At 50.1% G+C, this 18,624-nt stretch overlaps 1 protein-coding gene across 12 annotated transcripts in view; it reads right to left on the bottom strand.

The window, feature by feature from the left end:
* Positions 1-18,624, bottom strand: part of CCDC88C (coiled-coil domain containing 88C) — a 125,218-nt gene that overhangs the window by 8,612 nt on the left and 97,982 nt on the right. For 11 of the 12 annotated variants that reach the window (XR_014260946.1, XM_082451153.1, XM_082451158.1 and 8 more), the window contains 7 exons: positions 17,321-17,464; positions 15,321-15,507; positions 13,378-13,523; positions 10,863-10,952; positions 9,272-9,510; positions 4,158-4,346; positions 420-488 (listed from right to left, as the gene is read on the bottom strand). Coding sequence is in view for 10 of the 12 variants with exons in the window: in XM_082451153.1 (XP_082307279.1) it covers positions 420-488; positions 4,158-4,346; positions 9,272-9,510; positions 10,863-10,952; positions 13,378-13,523; positions 15,321-15,507; positions 17,321-17,464 (1,064 nt within the window). In the remaining 2 variants the exon portion in view is untranslated. Of the gene's footprint in view, positions 1-419; positions 489-4,157; positions 4,347-6,215; positions 6,677-9,271; positions 9,511-10,862; positions 10,953-13,377; positions 13,524-15,320; positions 15,508-17,320; positions 17,465-18,624 lie in introns of those variants that run through there. The other variant, XR_014260947.1, reaches the window with a different exon arrangement.

The raw sequence follows: 18,624 nt of genomic DNA, 5'->3' as shown, positions 1-18,624 counted from the left end.
AATTTCTAAGACTAAATATAACTTGGAGCCACTCTGGGCAACTAAAATCCAAGTGAGGACAGTGACAGATCTTCCTGAAATCAACGCTCCCTGTGTGGGTCAGCAGAACTTCCTGGCAAACACGAGGGGTGCTTTAAAGCAAAAGGAATTAAAGTCTCCAGAAGTGGGATGCTTGATAAGTAGTGACTTCCCCGTCACTGGAGGTATGTAAGTAGAAGTCACATCCTCAGGCCCTGAGGAGGGCAAGGAAGGAGCCTGGAGGAACTGTGGGCCCCCCATTCCCACTTCATACAACAACTTCACTTTCACCTGTTTTGTGTGTTGGACTTCCATACAGGACTTAGCTTAAAGGAAAAGCACTGTTGATAAGAACAAGACTGAGAACCCAGGCGGAAGGGGACATCGCACTGACCACTCACCGTACTGCCTGTGGGGAGCGAACTCGAGCTCCAGGGATGGTTCGCAGAGGCTGTCATCAGAATTATAGCCTGTGGTAAAAATAAGGTGATGATACAGGGGTCCCGGAACATCCACAGGGAAACACGGGGTCCTGTGCCGGACGGCCACCTCTGACTGGCACCTGAGCCACGGCAGCGCCCAGCCCTTGGAGGCGAGGGAGGGAAGTGTGGACGTGCCTCTTCCATCCCTCCCCCTATGCCTCCTGCTGGCACAGCCCTCACTCCCGACTCCTGTTAGATTTAACTTCAAATCCCATTTCCACCTGTGCAGTGACAGAGACTTGAAGACTAAAGCAGTGATCTGGCCAAAGGATTACAAAGCAAAAGGAGGTGAGTATTTAGGGCCCTGGGGAGTGCCTCCCAGCCTCCAAGGCCAGGCTGTGCCAGCAGTTCTGGTCTGGAGACCACACTTGTCTTCAGGAGGCGGGAGGAAGGCAGAGGAAAGAATCCAGCACCTAAGGGGAGAGGCTGACTCCCTGGAAATAGCCCTGGCGCAGCAGCTCCTCACCCAAAATAGACCTGGAAGCACAGGCCACCCGGCAACTGCCCTTTCCCTGAGAGGGACTCAGATGCCCTCTGCCTCAAGCCTGCTCACTTCTCTCTGACAGTAGACCCTGTGTCCAACCAAATGGCCAGAGGGTTTCCCCCCTGCCCCCAATTCCTATTATAAAAGTTCTGGCAGTGAGATACACCCAAAGTTAGGTATGATTTACACACTACTATATATAAAATAGGTAACTAATAAGGACCTACTGTATAGCACAGGGAACTCTTCTCAATACTCTGTAATGACCTATATGGGAAAAAAAATCTAAAAAAGAATGGATATATGTATAACTGACTCACTTTGCTGTACAGCAGAAAGGAATACAACATTGTAAATCAACTCTAATCCAATAAAAATTTTTTTTAAAAAAGTTAGGTATGATCTAATTGCTTCCTTTGCAGGTTTCATCTCCTGGAGATGAGGGCAGGACAACTCCTTTAACTCACTGAAGGCAGGAGAAGCCTACATTTTGAATTCTCCCCTAATGCCCAACTCAAAGTAGTGGCTTAATGAAAACTTGCTGCCTTGATTACTACAGTATAACATGGCTAGTGATATGTAGGTTATTGGTCGTTAAACCTGGCTAATATCAGGATTTTCTGGAAAACTTTTAAAAAATATGGCATCTTACTTAGGAATAGCATATCTGTATTTGTCCTTTGACCCAGCAATTCTACTTCTAGGGATAAACTCTGGGGACTGGTTGGTTGAATGAACTGTCATACCACCATTTTAATTATTATGCGCCTCTTAAAAAGAACGAGGAAGGTCTCCATGACATATGGCTAAATGAAAAAAAATATCAAGGTGCATTATTTTGTTTATTTTTGCAAAAAAGAAACACTGGAAGTATAAACAAGGAACCAAAAAACAAGGTTATCCATAGGGTGATTTTGGAATGGAATGGAGGGGAAAGGGAGAGATGTGAGACTTAGAAATCTAAGCATGCCTTCCTACATACTTTAGCTTTAAATTACATAAATATTTTATGTATTAAAAAACAGCATTAATTTAAAAAGAAAAAATTCTAACACTGAAAACAGAAACAAATGAACCTTACTGCATATCAAACTGCTAACATAATCACCTAGAGAAAAAAATTCCAGTGAATTTTGAATATAAAACTCTGTGCATCCTTAGTGAGATATAATCTCAGAACTGAAAGAACTACAAGAAAACAAACATCACTTAGTAATTTTATTGTTAGTAATATAATTTTTTTACCATTACTGCGTATTTTCAGGAAAAATAAGTAGATGTTTCAAGAGACAAGACTTCTGTGTAAGAAAAGGACACACGCATATGCAATGAAAGAAAAAATCCCTGTAATGTTAAATTGGAATTGGAAATATTGATATGAACTCATAATATCTATGTGTCCTTTCTTTACTGAAAGGGTCTAAAAGTAATGACAAGTCTGTAGTGTCCAGATCTTGATTATTAAATTCTGCTCTAAAAGGAACTAGATTTACTTAAAGAAATGCTGATTCTAAGGGCGGGGGGGGGGGGTGTCCATTTTGAAGATGGTTACATGCCCACTGGCGATGAGTACCCAGAGTGTGAGGACTGGGCTGCCAGGGAATCGCCGCGGGCAGTGCTGGGGTTGCAGTGTTGATGGACCCTCATGCATGCTCTGCAGACGTGTGACTGGCCAGTGATGTTTCCAGGCTTGGGCTCTGGTTCAGGGATGGGGTCCAGACTGAGACAGCCCAGGGTTAGCCTGGAGGGCTGGACCTTGAGCCACACAGACCACTGGAACACTCAGGGGAGATGGTGTTCCCAGCTCTTTCCCAAGACCAGGCAGGGCCTCTGTACCCCAGAGCCCAGGAAACCAGGGGAGACTGATGACTGTGGACAACAGACACCCTTGCCACGCCGGGCTCAAAGCATGCCTGTTCCAGACAGCACACGGCACGGCTCCACTGACATCCAACAGCAAGTGACTGCGCCTGCAGTGTCTGGCCAGCAGTGGGGAGAGACTGCCCGGGTGCCCTGTGCCCACCCAACTCACCTTCTCCCCAAGCGGGCTTCCTACTTGTAAGCAACTGGGACGAGGGCAGGGACCCTGTCTGTCTTTGCTTTGCTTGTCAAACCAAGGTTGTGCAAGTCCCTGGTTTCAAGAGCCGAGTGGGTGGTATTATAATGAAAAATAACAACCACTTCTTGTTCTCCAATTTCTAACACCCCAGAGGCAATCGCTTTCCGTTCTTTCAGCTGTTTCTTTGGATAGTTTCATATCGCTACATTATCGGCAGAATGTCATTTTTGGTTTTAAGCTTTATCTTTTCCTCTCTGTTGGCATATTTTAAATTTCCCAGTGCTTGCTCCACCCACCCCTGACTGCTCTTTTGGTAGCATCCCATTCTTGTTTCATGGGTGCAACAGCTTGGCTCATCTCTGACTATATTAATGATGGGCATCGTAAAGCTTTCATCTCCGTGCTTCTGTTTACTCTGTTGCCTCTCACACTGGTTTTGGTCTCTGGTATTGGAGGCTCTCCTCAGGTGTCCATGGGCTTCACCTGGACAGATCTGACAGGGACATTCAACTGGGAATTTCTTAAGCTGATCAGATGACTGGAAGAATGTTTTAATCTCACATCTAAAGATGTGAACACACATGGCTACTGGCAACCTGGGAGACCTTCAGTTTGTAAAGCCTTCCCTGCAACCTCCTTGCTTTTCATTTGGGAAACTTGCCTTCCACTTTACTAACTGACCTCCAGTTCAGAGACCCTCTTGTGTATCCTCCGTAGAGAATAAACCTCCAGACTTGTACCAAGTTGGGCTGAGGGAGGCTGCCTGCTTTTAGCCCAAACTTGGACCTCCCTTCTGGAGCCGCTTGGTGCCACCAAGTCCTGCACGGTGGTGGAGAGGGTGGGTCCCGGGGCTTTCCCACCAGTGGCTTGGGATCAGGCCTCTAGACGGTGAAGCTGTCTGTCCAGAGTCACCCACCCAGCTGGCAGGCAGGGCTGAGGCCTGAACCCGTGTCCGTGTGATGCCAGAGCCAGCCCGCAGCTTACCCACTCTGCTCACCACCTCTCAACCTGAGACCCCTCCCGGCTCTGAGAGCCTGGGGTCTTTAGGAAGGAACCTGAGCCCCACATGCCCGGCCCTCTTGTTTCTGGACAAGGTGAGGGGCCCACGACTCACCTTTGGTGCGGCCTGGGTGCCGCGAGATGGGGGTAGAGCTGGAAGGGGTTGTAGTGATGGCTGAGGACGAACAGGGCCGGGGGCCCAGCTCCACGGGCCAGGTCTTCACGGCTGGGCCAGCAGAGGCATCCTTGCGGTCAAGGCTGTCTCTGTGCGGGGACCCTTGCTTTGGCTTTAGGTCCCCAGGACCTGGGGCAGAGAAGGACACTGAGAAATGGGGCTGCAGAATCCTGTGCTCAGGCTGGGCTACCACACGGAGGCCTAGAAGCAGGGGTGGCAGGGCACACGGACCACAGGTACAAAAGCTGAGCTGCCCACCTCCCGGGCTGTGGTTTAAACAGGAGGGCCCTGGCTACAGGCCTGTGTCGGAGGGCCCACCTCCAATGATGCGCCGAACTGTCAGCCCTGAAATTTTGGCTGGGAGGAAATAAAGGAAAAACTCAAGAGGACAAACAAAATGTTGGTAAAAGTCCAACATATTAACTACAGAGCACACCTGCTGCACAGCACTGTATATGACTCAAATCCCTGATTTAAAAAGATCCTGGCCGATGTCTGCTCAGGATCACTCGGATCTGAGGCCGAGGCCCTGAAGGTCCAGGATGTGCAGCCTGCCAACTGGCTTCACTTATAATCTGCGAAAAAAATTCACCGTCACCTTAACAATAGGGTAAGAAGTCTTTAATCTCTGTATGGTGAGACTGACTACAAGAAGAATTTTTACCTTATATCTTATGCTTTTCTGCAGTCTCTAAATTTTCTACCATGAAGACATACTCTTGTCAAAGTTAAATAAAATCCTATATAAAAACATTTTTAAAAAAACCCTCCAACTATCTAGTAATAAGAAAGGGGATGGGCTCTCCAAATATGAGACAAAACTTCATGCAGTTGGAGTTCCTATTAGCATGAAGACAGGGCTGTTTTGCATAATGTCTCACTCTAGGCAGCCCCAAGGCTGCAGACACAGAGCCACGACCATTGTCAGGATCTCGGCCCCTCTCCAGCCTCTTTCACGGACCTGACCCTGTCTGCCCCTTCGCCACTCCAAGTCTGGACTCACTGTGAAGTTTTAAGCGCCTAAATCTTATGACTTGAAATCAACGTAAAATTTGGATTTTGAAAGGTAACCTTGATGAGAAGCAAGACTCAAGTCTGGTGGGATGGATGGGACAGACATCCAACAGATGAGGTTAAAATGAGGAGCAGAGGGGAGGCGGAGATGACCACACAGTTAGCACGAACAGCAGAGAAACAGCACCATTCCAGCAACATGCTCGGAGGACAGGCCTGGAAGGCCAGGACCACAGCAGCCCAGGGTTCCCAAGGCAGGGCGCGTGAGATGAAGTCATTGCCACATCAGCCGACTTCAGCATTTTAATATGTACGTATTTATTTTTTATAGTTACTTTATTTTTATGGTACTGGTTTTCCATTTACAGTACAGGTAATAATCTTTCCTTTTAGGATAAATTTAAGTGGAAACGGTGAGTCAATTCAACGGAAAATATGTAAGTAACCACATAGGTGATGTAAAGATGTAGCCAAAATCATGAAGATGGTACAACAATGACTGCAGACAGAAAAAACAGCAGTAGCTAAAGGCCTCTATCGACCAGCCTTTCCCCCGCTCTGGGTGTGACTGGCGTGCTGATGTTCTTTCTGTCCACTGCTGCTTTCACTTCAGCATCCAAGATGTCAGAGAACGACAGTACAGTCATAAAACTTCATTCTGGACTGAACTCTGGCTGGGCAACATCGATGCAATTATTCAAAACGCTTGAATGGAGCACAATAAATCCTTCAAAACATAGAGCACCTCTAAAAAGGACCTTACTGGCAAAAGCCAACAATTCAGGGCTCTGACAAAGAAAGAGGAGAAAAGGGCAGCGGTTTTAAATTTAGATGCTTAAAGGTAAGTCTTAAAAAAACTCACTTGACAGAGGCTGTATATTTTAGGAAGCATAGCGACAACAGACCAGCTCTGCTTTACACGCGGGCGTGACAAAAGCCTGCAGGTGCGAGAGAAGGGGGGCAGCACACGGCCCCTGGACTTACTCAGCACGGACATCCTGGCCCAGGGACCTGTGCACAGATGTCCCGAGGCTCCCCTACAGCTGTGCTGTACTGGAGAAACGGTCCAGAGGGTGTGGCAACTCATCTTCTCTTTTGAAATCAGAATCCACGCTGGCTACTTTAAGTTTGGCTTGGAACTGGGGTCAGGAGGAGGGGTCCGCTATAGGTCATCTGGCCTTTAGGTACTGTTTTTTTTTTTGTTTGTTTGTTTTCGATTGTTTGAATTTCAGAAATGAAGGAGGATACACGATGAAGACACATGGTAAAGGAAAAGGATTAGAAATCTCCAATCTCTGAAAAAGGGAGAGGCTCGTTAGGAGAGGATGGGATGTCAGAGGAAGACCAGAACCGCAGGTGTTTAGAGAGAGCCGGGTGGGCCATTGGAGACTTGTCTTTGTCCTTGCTTTTGCTTCTCAAAAAGGGACTCTTTTTGCGCTGAGTTGCTAAATTGTTATCCCCAGGATAACCCGAGAGAAAGGAAAAAAAAAAACAAAACACAACAAATAAATGAAATGAATAATAACAAATGACTCTAAATTAGCTCAATGTACTTAGGAAATCAGAATCCTGTCCAGCCCAGGAAAGATGGAAACAATAGCCACGACAACACCAGAATCAGGACTCAGTGAATCACTTATGCTCTGCCTCAATTTAATTAATTTAGCGGCATCTTAGTGCCAACACTTTACTCAGCACGTGAAGAGAATTACATATTGCTCAAGGAGCTGAAGGGCTTAGACAATTTTTCAATCTCAAAGGGTGAAATTATTAAATAAGAATGTTTATTAATGTAGGACCCGGCTTCTCTTACTCATCCATTTTAATGACTGACTCCCTGACAATTTGGCTCACATGCTACACAGTACATTTCTGGCCTGCTGTAATGAAATAGTCTACCTGAAGTATTCACTAATAATTCTTGTATATCTGAAATAACCTCTTTTGGCAGGATGAGTTTAAAAATAATCAAAGTACCTCTTTTTCATACCCCAAAGCCCTCAACACCAAGAATTATTATATGCTTTTAGATCTCCTATGCATCTTCTAATTCATGACCTTTAAATCACAGAGTCTTATCAGAGCAGACAACTGGTCTAACTTTTTGAACATGTCATACAGAAACAACCAGTATATCCAATTTCTGATTTAGAATTAAATTTGGTACCAGAACCTCCATTATTTCTTCCTCTATAGCACCATCTAGTGGCCAGTGCTCACACCACAGGATAAGGGACCGACTTTATGTGATGCTGGGGCCCATGGCTCTGCTGGGGCCCCTGGTTAGGCAGCATGTTGGTTCAGCTTTAACTGCAGGCAGTGCACCTGCTGGTGAAGAGCTCAGGCTCCAGAGTTGACAGACCTGTGTTCGAATCCAAGTTCTGCCACTTACTATATCAGCAAGTGTTTCACCTTGTCAAGCCTCACTTTCTAAGCTCTGAAAAGGGGATGATTAATCATGCCTACCTCACGGGGTAGTTAGGACTAAACCCAAGGCAGATAAAGTAAATTAGCTGACAAGGTACTGAGCCCCAAGAAAGCACCCAATGCATGGCTGCCGTTATTGATAATCATCACTGACTTGCTCATTCATGGATGGGAACAAGCGTTTTTTTCCTCTCAAAGTTTCCCTGACTCAATTAGGCTGGTTATAGTTAATTAAGTCAACTTTAATACAAATTGAGGTGATAAATGTCAAAAACATTTAAATAGTCAAAATGAAAACCTGGGGCCACAGATCCCCTCTAGATAAAAACCAATGTTAAGCTTCATTATCATTTACCTGCACAAGAGCCTTTTACCTAATCTGACCTCCTGTAAAGAACGGGAGTGCAAGCATTAGCCCCCAAACAATGTGTGCGTGAATGCATTTTCTTCTGTGCATTTGAAAGTGACACAGCAGTACCTGAAGTGGTGAATGTGGCCTCCTGAAAGGCTTGTGCACATGTCACACTCAGAGGGTGGCTTGTCACAGGCCCTTAGTGCTATGTCAGCCACCACCCCTGAGAGTGTGTGGGTCTCAGGCATAGGCCTGATCTTCAGAGAGTCCTGGTGTCTTTCATAAAAATTTAAATTATTCAGGCTGCAGTTTTGGCATAAATAATCCATGAAATGATATTTAAAAGTAAATTTGGAAATTTAACCTTGTTTGAAGTAACTGCTGTGTTTAATCGATTCTAAGATGCACATCCCCACCGCCCCATCTTAACATTACTGAAATCAGGATACAGCTTCCACAGTGTCTTACAGTCACCACTGGGGCCAGATGGAACTGTGACAGAATTGTCACTGCCGTGACCAATATATTTTACTCATATTTTCCTTTTATGTGTGTACACAAAAATCTGTCTAATTAAGTCTTTTAGAAGAGCTCTTCAACAAGAGTATAATAAAAATTCTAAGTGGTAAAGCATTGCATCATTTGACTGCCAGTGGTATATAAAGTAATTGGGCAGTTTATAATTGATAGCCTCTTAGTTTGACGGAATAAAGCACATTCAACTAGAAATCCATTTCAGAACCCCCGGCAAACTCCAAATGACAGCCCTCATGGAAAGGTAAGCCGGGCCCCCTGGCTGGTAAGACTGAAGACCAGGTCAGGCTGGAGAAGAAAACCTGACTGCCTATTTAAGTGTTAAAAAGACTGGAGTCACACGTGGACTTGCAAAAGATCACACATATGCACACTGCCCGTTAAATGCGCCGGAGATCTCCCTACAGAAATAGTCTACTCTAAATCTCTGACACGTACAAGGAAACCCCCAAACATATGCTACTGAGCTTGCCTCTGGTGCCTGCGTGGTTACCAGCTTTGGTTTGAGTCGCTCCCACCATCTACAGGATTAGCGATGCTTCTCGCTCGACATGGGTTTGTATTTTCTTGGTTATTAACACACATACGGAGGCAGATGTGCGTGTACACAGCACACCCCCGTCACGCTCTTACACACACGTGTGCACATCCACACGCCATCTCCCTCTACCCGATCCAATGAGAGGGTCCCTTAGACCACCCCCTGCAGCCAGGTCAGCCCGCCTACCTTTTCCCAGGGTCCCGTTGTGGATGTCACGCTCTTCTGCACAGCTTGAGCCCAACGGGGTGGCCTCGGGGTTCTCCGGCTGGGATCTGAGCGGCTGAGAAGCGGATGGCGAGGCTGGGTCCGGGGACTCCAGCTGCCGGGGAGGACTGTCTGTAGTTGACTTCAATCGTTCTCTGGAACCCTCTTTCTTTGGTTTGATGAGTTTGACTAAAGCTTTGGCTCCAATCCAGTGGTTTTTCCTAGTTAGGAGTAGATTTTTAGGACACAATCAACCCTCACTGCCCTCTCCAGCAGGTTACTGGGTGCCCTAATGTGGGCTGGGATTCCCATCACCAGCCTGGGAAGCTGGCCAGTAACCACCACCATGACCATTGTATTTGGGGCTCAGGAGGTAGAACAGAATTCTCGGTCACGCATGCGCTCGGGGATAGTTAGAAGCATGTATCGGGTCAGAAATTCACACTAGCCTCTTGGGAAAACAGAACGTCAAGTACGCCCGTTAACTCTTGATTATCTCTGGGAAATAAAGGAAGTAGCGCTCTGCTAATGTGATCTATTAGATGGCAATTTTTCTGCCAAAATGCCCTGTTCAGTGACACACTCCTCCTCATCCTCTGCTAAAGTTCACAGTAAGAGTAATAAGCTGGCATTCCTTGACCACTCCCGGCACCGAGGAATCCGGGCGAGGTGGCAGAGGGCAGGGAAGAGTGTGCCGTGTGAATTAAAAACAGGGAATTCAATGAGTAAGCGATGAAGCTGTAGCTAACGGGAAATGGAGGCTCCTGGTGTTACAGAAAGAGAACCACACCCGAGTCCCAGTCCTGCTCTGAACTGAACTGCACTGTGTTTACACAAATCACTCCGCTTCCTCGTCTGGGCCTCAACTTCTCCATCTGTCAAAGAGAAGGCTGAGACTGAGGTTCTGAAATTCTGTGGTGGTGTGATTTCAACACAGAGGCCTTGAAGGATGCACAGTGATTCTGCCTTTGAGGCTGGGCTGGGACAGGACCACGTGCAGGGCCGACTCCTGGGGGAAGCGGTGCTGGACAAGGCTGGCAGCCTTGGGGGGTGGAGCCAGCTCAGCTCTGCAACCCACTGCCCTCTGGAGAAGGCGACATGTCTGTGAAGCCGCCCTGGGGTTCAGTGAATCCAGAGGAATCTGTATAAGGGCCAAAAGGTGCCCCTGTTTGAAGACTGTGAGTGCTGGGCCTGGAGTCCTATCCAAGGTTCCTTCCCTAAACAGAAACATGGTTTTCTACACCCCGTTAAATCCTGAGAAGAAGCCGACAAGGCAACCCTTCCATCCCGCTTTAATGGCTCCCAAACCACTGACTCTCTGCCCCCTTAGAAGGGCTGCGGCTCAATTAAGCCTGTGTCTCGTCAGGGTCAGCTGGCATTTGCCACCCCTCACAGGACAAGCACGAGGATGGGGCTGAAAGAAATTCTAAAATCTTTCTCATGTGGGAGGGATATGCACAGGGGTGACCTGTCACTGTGGAAGACACAGGCCCTACAAAAAGTTTCACCCTGAGCGTGAACAAGGAAGGTTTTCTGTTCTGTGTTCAAGTCCCTGAAGCTTAAATCAACTCACTTCTTTGGAGCAGGATCATAGAACTTGTACTGATCCATGATTTTTTCTTCCAGTTTTTCCTTATGTCTTCGTAAGGCATTTAACTTGTCTCTGTGGAGAGAGGGAAAAGACAATAAAACAAAGGAACTTACTCACCAGCGCGGCCTGGGACCTGGCCCAGTGGACATCGCAGCGCTCATGACCATCATGGTTGCTGAGTTGGGAATATGCGAATGGAAGCATCTGACATAGCTCCAGAAGCCCTAACGCCTTGAAGAGGCCTGCTGAAGCACCCAGGATCTAGCTGTGAGTGAACTCAAGGGAGCAAACCCATAACCGTCTGACGACCCAAGCTCGGAAGCAAGGATTCTCTGGCCAGGTCATTCAGAATGTGGGACACCCCAGGGTCAGACTCGAGGCCAGCTCCTGGGCGTGCACATCAACAATCCCTTGGTGGTGGGAGAGGTCTGCCCTCAGGGAGTTGGGTGGGCATCAAGGTTGAAAAAGTCATTTCAGCAAATTCAGACCTCTGACCTGGACCCATTCCAATGCTGGGTTTCTGATAAAACTTCCATGGGAACAAACTCAAAAGATTTTAGGGTCCAGAGAGAAGATAAGGAGCAAAGCGGGCCTGGAAGAACCAGAGGGGGCGGTGGGGACTGAGGCACAACTGGGCCACCCCAGCAGATCGCTGCCTGGGGTGGCACGTAGACCTTCCCATCTTTCAGAGCAGCCAGAAACTCAGACTGCGAAGCAAAATCTCCTGACTTGTAAATGCTGGAAACCAGTTTGTATTTTCAAAAACACAGAAAAGACCAAAGAGATACCTCTTGAACCTTGGGCTGCCAGAGGGCACCTCTGCTTCCCGGGAGGGAAGTTCTGGCCTCCCTGATACGAAGGGTGTGCTTTTGTTTTATCTCAGGGAGTCAGGCAGGTGGACTCCACACAACACTGCCCACAGGGCCACCAACTCCTGTCCCCTCCAGCCTCTCACCACCTGTGCTGCCTTTACAGCTCGGACCCTGGGCTTCCTCACTGGAAAATGAGGCCTCTGGGCCAGAGGCAACTTTCTGCTCAGGCTTCTTTCTGTCAAGAAGCTGCCAAGGTTCCACCCAAACTGGGGACTTTCCCAGGAGCTCCCCACGAAGGGGGCACATCGTGAAAAGTGGCAGCTTTGCGAACCACTGGGCCCCGACCCCCAAGCCCCAACCCCTCGCTGCTCCCAGCCGCCTGGACTCGACGTCTGTGATCTGTTATTCTGTCCTCACGGCCGTGCTGCCCCACCCTAAGCTCGGAGTGCTTGTGCGGCTGGGTTCGCCCCGGAGATGCACACGAACTCAGAGAACAGGTCCCGTGCCCCTCTCGGCCCCCAGCACAGTGCTCCGCTCAGTGCAGCCTCCGGGAAGCCTGCCAACCCCTGGCCCTCTGCAGACGCTCCCTAACGCGGGACTGTCATCCGATCATCCCCCTGGGGTCCAGGCGCCTACTCCTCTACTTAGCACCTGCCCAGTGTCTGCTGGCAACTATTATCAGCTGGATTACAGGGGGCCAACTTCAGGCAACGGTCATTTCTATCCCCAAATTACAGTGCGGCTTTCAAGGTAAACCATCTCCTGGTAGGTGGCGAGCCACCTCTGGCCACGTCCCTCTGCAGCCTGTCTCCTCTTGCCTTCCCCACGCCGGCCAGCCATTCCCACCCGCGAGCAAGGACAGTTCCACCACACGGCACAGAGGTGGAAACCCCCTGGATCCACGGATGCATCCTGGGTTGTTTCACTTCCAAACCACAAGGTTCTCAGTGCCAGGCTCTTCCTCTTGACCTCATCTCTGGCAGCTTCCTAGGCCCTGCGAGACCAGCACCCTTTAAACACTTCCCAATGGATCCCGACCCGTCAGCCAGGGACGGGAGCCTCCTCCGCTGAGGCTCCCGCACGTTCCCCGCACCCAGACCCCTGCCGTGCTCCGCCTTCACGTCCCCCCATCTGCCCTGCCTTCGCCCCATCCTGTGTCAGCAGCAGAAGCCCAACTCTTCTTTCCACTTCTCCGTGAAGCTCCTCAACCTCTGTCTGGTATGCCCACATCTCATCACCCCCACTAGTCCCTGGTTACCGGCGCAGGGGCCACAGCAAAGCCCACATAAACGAACACCGTGGCACACAGGTAACCCACCGCTCCAGATCATCAGGGAACACAGCCACAGGCGGCAGAAAGGGATTGGGTATGGCACCTGTGCTCAGCCTCCGATGTGAATTCTTTCCCTGAGATACTTCTCTTGCTGGCACGGCTGTAGTTTTAGAAGTGCACCTAATTCCAAAAGCAGACTAAGAAGCTTCTGGCGGTGGGCAGTGCCTTTAAAAAGCAAATGAAAGCCAACCACCACCACTTGCAGAGACCCAGAAACACTCCAGGGAAAGAGAGAGAAGGACAGGCTGTGAAGAATAGGCTCCGGGACTGTTCTCGCCCAGGACGGGGCAGGTCTTGGCCAGAGCAGCCAGGACCCCCGTGTCGCCAGGCGTCCCCCACCCGGGCCCCTTACATGTACTGTTTCTGCTCCTCGTGGTACTGTTCCTTGTTCTCCAAGTTCTGCTCTAGAAGCATTTGGTTCTGCTGGCTCAACAGCTGGATCTGGCTCAAGAGGTGATGGTTTTCTTCCTCCAAGTTCCCCTTGAGGCGGGAGAGCAGCTAAAACACAGACCAACGATGTCTTAAATACCGTGCGACCCCGTGAGTCTGCTGCTGGGAACCTAGCTTCCCAAAGAAGGAAAAGGCCACGTGCGCCCAGAGGTCCATCTCAGTACTATCTACGCTCGCGACAACTCGAAAGGACCCAAACGGCCGCTTCCCTTGGCAGCTACGCTGTCCAATCTGACAGCCGCGGGCAACGCGTGGCCGCTGAGCACTGAAAACGCAGCTAGCCCACGAGGAGGTGTGCCACAAGGGCGAATACAGCAGATCCTAAAGACTTCACCAAAAAAAAAAAAAAAGGATGTGAAAGATCTCATTAATGAGTTTTTTGTGGTTACATGTGGAAATGACATTTTAGATATACCGGCTGAACAAAATATATTACTTAGAATTAATCCCACCTGTTTCCTTTCACTTTTTTAATGTGGCTACTAGAAAATTTTAAATTACATCTGGTGGCTACATTACTATTTCTAGTGGCCAGCTCCGTCCTAGACGAGGGTCGGCACATTTCTCCTGTAAAGAGCCAGGTCGCAAATATTTTAGGCTTTCTAGGCCAGACGGTGGTCTCTGTTGCAGCCACTCAACTCTGCTGTTACAGCAGGAAAGCAGCCAGAGACGATACGTAAATGCACAGGTGACCGCGTTCCAATAAAACTTGACGTGTGGACACTGACATTTAAGTGTTATACCATTTGCACTTGCCACAAAACATTTTTTTTCACTTTCTCAACCATTATAAAATGTAAAGGTCATTCTTAGTTCACGGCCGTATGGAACCAGGTTTGGGGGTTGGATTTTAGTTTTGGGCTGAGGATGGCCAACTCTTGCTCTAGAATACATTTATCATGGTTGGTGTAGCAGGAAAACGACAAGCTTTGGCTTCAGACAGACTGGGTGGCAATCTCCTACTGCAGGCCCTGGCCTGAGGTCCCCTGGGAAATCCTAAAGCACCGCCCTGTGAGGCACAGCCTGTGGTGATGGGGCTCCCTCAGCCACTGTCTGCCTGTGTCCTGGCCCCCGCCTCCTCCACAGGCCCCAGACCCAGCCCAGAGGGGCCTTTGGGCGTCTCAGAACCCTGGCCTCTGCTTCCTCATCTGTGACGCCCCGCAGCGCTACCGTGAGCTCAAAGGAAAAGGCTCCTCAGAGTGTTTTTCAACAAACAAAGGGCAAGAGGAGCTGTGTCTGGGGTCCTGGCTGTCCCGGAGCTGGGACAGGACCCAGCTGCTCTTCCCTGTGCCACCCACTTTGCCTGTCTTGTCCCGGGGTCTGCTTACAATTTCATCTGAGAGGGGTCTGCTGCTTAAGAAGGTACTTTCCAACCTAGTGCACCAGAAGGCAGAGCTCTGCCCCTCTGGCAACCAGGGGATTTGTGTGCAAGCTCCATCCCGACTACCCCGGGATCGGGAGCCAGTCAGCCAAACCCAAGCACGGAAAAAAAATCTGTGACATTTCTCTACAACAGTGCAGCTGCTACATGCAAAGAAATGGAAAAACCGTGTGGACACAGCCAAGAGGACAGAAATAAAACAGTACTTGGCTGTTTCCGTGCGCCTGCTCTGACCCTTTGCAAAAAGCAAAGGTCAGGTGCAGAGGTGTTTTCTAACGCGTCCCTACCAGTCGTGGTCCCCCTTTCAAATGCCTCTGGTCTCCTCTCGGCCTCTGGACCACCTTCACACAGTCTCCGAGCACAGACGCCCAAGAAGGACCCATCGCAACCCCCCTGAGCCCAGGGCCGTCCCCGCAGGGGACGCGTCCTGGCGTCCCGAGGCCCCGCCCAGCGCCAGGCCGCACCTCGCAGTGGGTGTCCAGCTTGGCCAGAGAGAGGTCCATGCCCTGGTGCTGCTCCTTCAGCTCGTCGCACCGGGCCTGCCAGCGGTTCAGCTCCAGCTGGGAGCTGTTCAGCGAGGTCTTCAGCTCCTTGGTGTGGGTGTGCAGCTCCTCGTACTCCGCCTTCAGCTGATGGTGCAGGAAGTTGACCCTGGCGGGGTGGAGAGCCACAGGGCTGAGGCCTGAGGAGCGCTCCCAGGCCCTGTCACAGCTGTGCAACCTTAGGCCAAACCACAACCTCTCTGGGCCTCACAATGAGGGAGCTGAACAAAATCAGAGGCTTTCAAACTGGATTCTTTGGGGTTCTGTGAAGGTGCCCCTGGCGTCCCCACCTTGCACTGGGGGAGACAGAACAGGCAGGCTCGGACACCCACTTCGACAGAGCGTCACTGTTATGATCTCTTATGTATTTAAAGCTTTGGCATATCTGCCTTCTTGGCAAAAAAAGGTTCTGTTGTTAAAAGCTTTCTTTTTAAATACTGAACCAGAACATTTCTGCTCTAAAACTCTTTGTCTATGCCCAGCTCTTCTTCTTAGTTCCAAGCCCCTTTCTAATTTCAACTCCCGAGATAAATAAAATATGAGATGCTGGGGTATGATGTAAATCCACTAAAATTATCACCATTATAATAACTATTATCCAACTGGGCTCTCTCGGGGGAAGATTTATAACAGAAAGCTCGAAGTACCAGGGGCTCATGGACTCAGCTTAGACACAGATGTGTCTTGTTTGGCTACAGTGTTTTTTAAATGAATTAGTGGGTCAACATTTAAAATTCTGAAAGTTTCACATCAACATTCCAATGTCCAGCTTCTCTTAAGAGAAAAAGCATAAACAAAGGGATAATCTGGTGGCCCCAGGCCTTCCTCCCAGCTGACAACCGTTAGTGTATATTCTCCATGTCACTCATGTCTGGTCTACCACTGGCACTCTTCACCCACGTGCCTGACCTGCCTGGCACCTGAGTCTGTAGCCCCTGGTACACGTGAACACAGGAGGTGGGGAGGAAGCAGCACCCATGGCCATGCCAGAGACAAGACCTGCTTCAAATCCTGACTCTGCCATTGACGACAAGCATCCACTCTGAACAAGGCATTTAATCTCAGCCTGTTTCTTCATCTGCTTTAAAAAAAAGGATAATAATTCTGTAGATTCTCGTTACTCTTGGTAGTAACATTCTATAAGGTCCCTGAGACACTAAATTAGCTCTTGGGGGAAACACACAGGTGGGTTCCTGAGAGTCTGGTCACACAATTTTGTCAGCTGATCAAGACATACCTCGTTTTATGTGGTTTCTGTTTAAAGACACCTTGTGTGATGTACTCACAGCCGACAGCACTGTAACTCGCGCCTGAAGGAAGCTTATCTACCTCACTCATACATATTCTCCATAATGTACATCACAGCCTTGCACTTAGGAACACGAGACAGCGTTCTGCTCGTGGGCCATTTTAAACAGCGAAATCCTCACCCCAAAGCACAAAAATACGAAAACCATGGCACTCAACAGGCCACAAAAAGGACGCTCGTTTGCAGAATGAGCTGCAGGGGTCGAACGCCTTGTTCATCCTCAGCTGGAAATGTGTGCGTCAGGCGACCCCAAATGTCTCGCCACCCAGATGTCCATGATAGCTCCACGAGCGCTGATTTGGGGCTTATAGATGAATGTCAGCAAGGAGGTGAATTCACAGACAGGGAACCCATTAGATGACGAAGGTACCTGTGGCTGACACAACCATTGTCATCTCAGGGCAGGAGGTGAGGACCACCAGCTTAGACGACACGCTGTCCCTGGGTACCACATTGGTCCTTGCATCCCAGCACCATCCCTTTGACCTCACTACCATCCAGCTGTTAGCATGGCAGGGGCTGTATTACCAGGTTGACCTCCGCTCAGCGGGCGCAGAGTGAGTGAGATGCTGCTGCCCGCGGGCAGGTGGGCCCCCTGCGCCCCGGCGTTTACCTGTCCAGCTCCTCCTGCAGCCTCCGGTTCTCGCTCGCGGCCATGGCGCTCGTCCTCTGCTCCTGCTGCAAAGCCTCCCTCTCGGCATTCAGAACCTTCTCCAGCTCATCCAGCTCCGCCTTGTGCTTCAGCATGTTGCTGTGCCTGTGGGAGGGACACACCGCTGGCAGCCCGTCCCGGGCCTTCTTTTCCCACAGGCAACGCACACCCCGGGAGACCGCGAAGCCTCCGCAGAGAAGGCGGGGCTCGTCTGGTGGCTTCTCTCTGCAGAGCTGAGGGGGGCGGGCAGGGGGCAAGGCTGCGTAGCAGGGAATCAGAGGGAGGTGGCTGGGAGAGGCGCCGGGGGGGTGCGAGCAGCGCCTAGGCGGGGAGGCTCGGGGTCTCCTCCAGCCCCAGGGCCAGAGGCCTCTTCCTCCCACCCGACATGCCCCCACGGCCCCCTCGATTCCCTGTCACAGCAGCCTTCCTCCCTTGGCCCCCGGGGAACGCCGAGACAACGTCCTCTGAACCCCACACCCTCCTCTCAGGGAGTGCAAAGGACTTACCAGGGGGTTCACTCAACACAAACTGATCTAAAAGAAACCACGGAATAAACAGCTGAATTCCACTGCACATGACAGCTCATCTCACAGCAAATCCCTGCTCACTGGGGACGGGGTGAGCCCTCCTCTCCCTCGGGAGCCCTTCCTGCTCTTCTCAGACCTCGAGTGGGGGGCAGAGGCTTGCCTGGGGGGCCCAGGCAGCTGCCGGGGGACACGCGCGCGCGCGCGCGCACACACGCACACACACACACACACACACACACACATCCTTCCTGCCCTTTCATTTTCCTCTTTGTATTTTCTCCTCTGTCCCTCTGTATGGGGTACTGCACAGCTATCTCTGGAGGGCAGCAGAGCACAAGGACAGAGTCCCCGATAAGCCCAGGCTGTCCCTCCCACCTGCTGGAACCTTCCAAGCTTACGATGACTCAAGAGCCCCCAAGTCCAGGGGCTTCCAGCCAGCATCTCCAGACCTCTACCTTGACCCCACCTGTCCCCACGCAGCTGTACTCGCACCACCTGACTGGAACCCAGACTTGTGCTTGTGTGGAATCAAGCTCAGAAACCTGCTCAGGTAGCTGTTTACAGACAGACATCTGTGTGGCCTTTAGCTTCAGAGCAGAGGATCCCCGACGTGGTTCTGGGCGTGGGGCTCTGCCTGGCTTTCAGGGGTGACCTTTCTCATCCAGATTAACAATTCTGGGAAAAGTCGTCCAAGGTCTGACAAATTAGGGCCACCGGCTGACCATCAAGGTCCCCACT

Source organism: Balaenoptera physalus, assembly GCF_965194825.1.
Source record: "Balaenoptera physalus genome assembly, chromosome: 2".
NCBI lineage: Eukaryota > Metazoa > Chordata > Mammalia > Artiodactyla > Balaenopteridae > Balaenoptera > Balaenoptera physalus.
The sequence above is the reverse complement of the archived record's forward strand: the minus strand, read 5'-3'. Positions and strand labels throughout refer to the sequence as shown.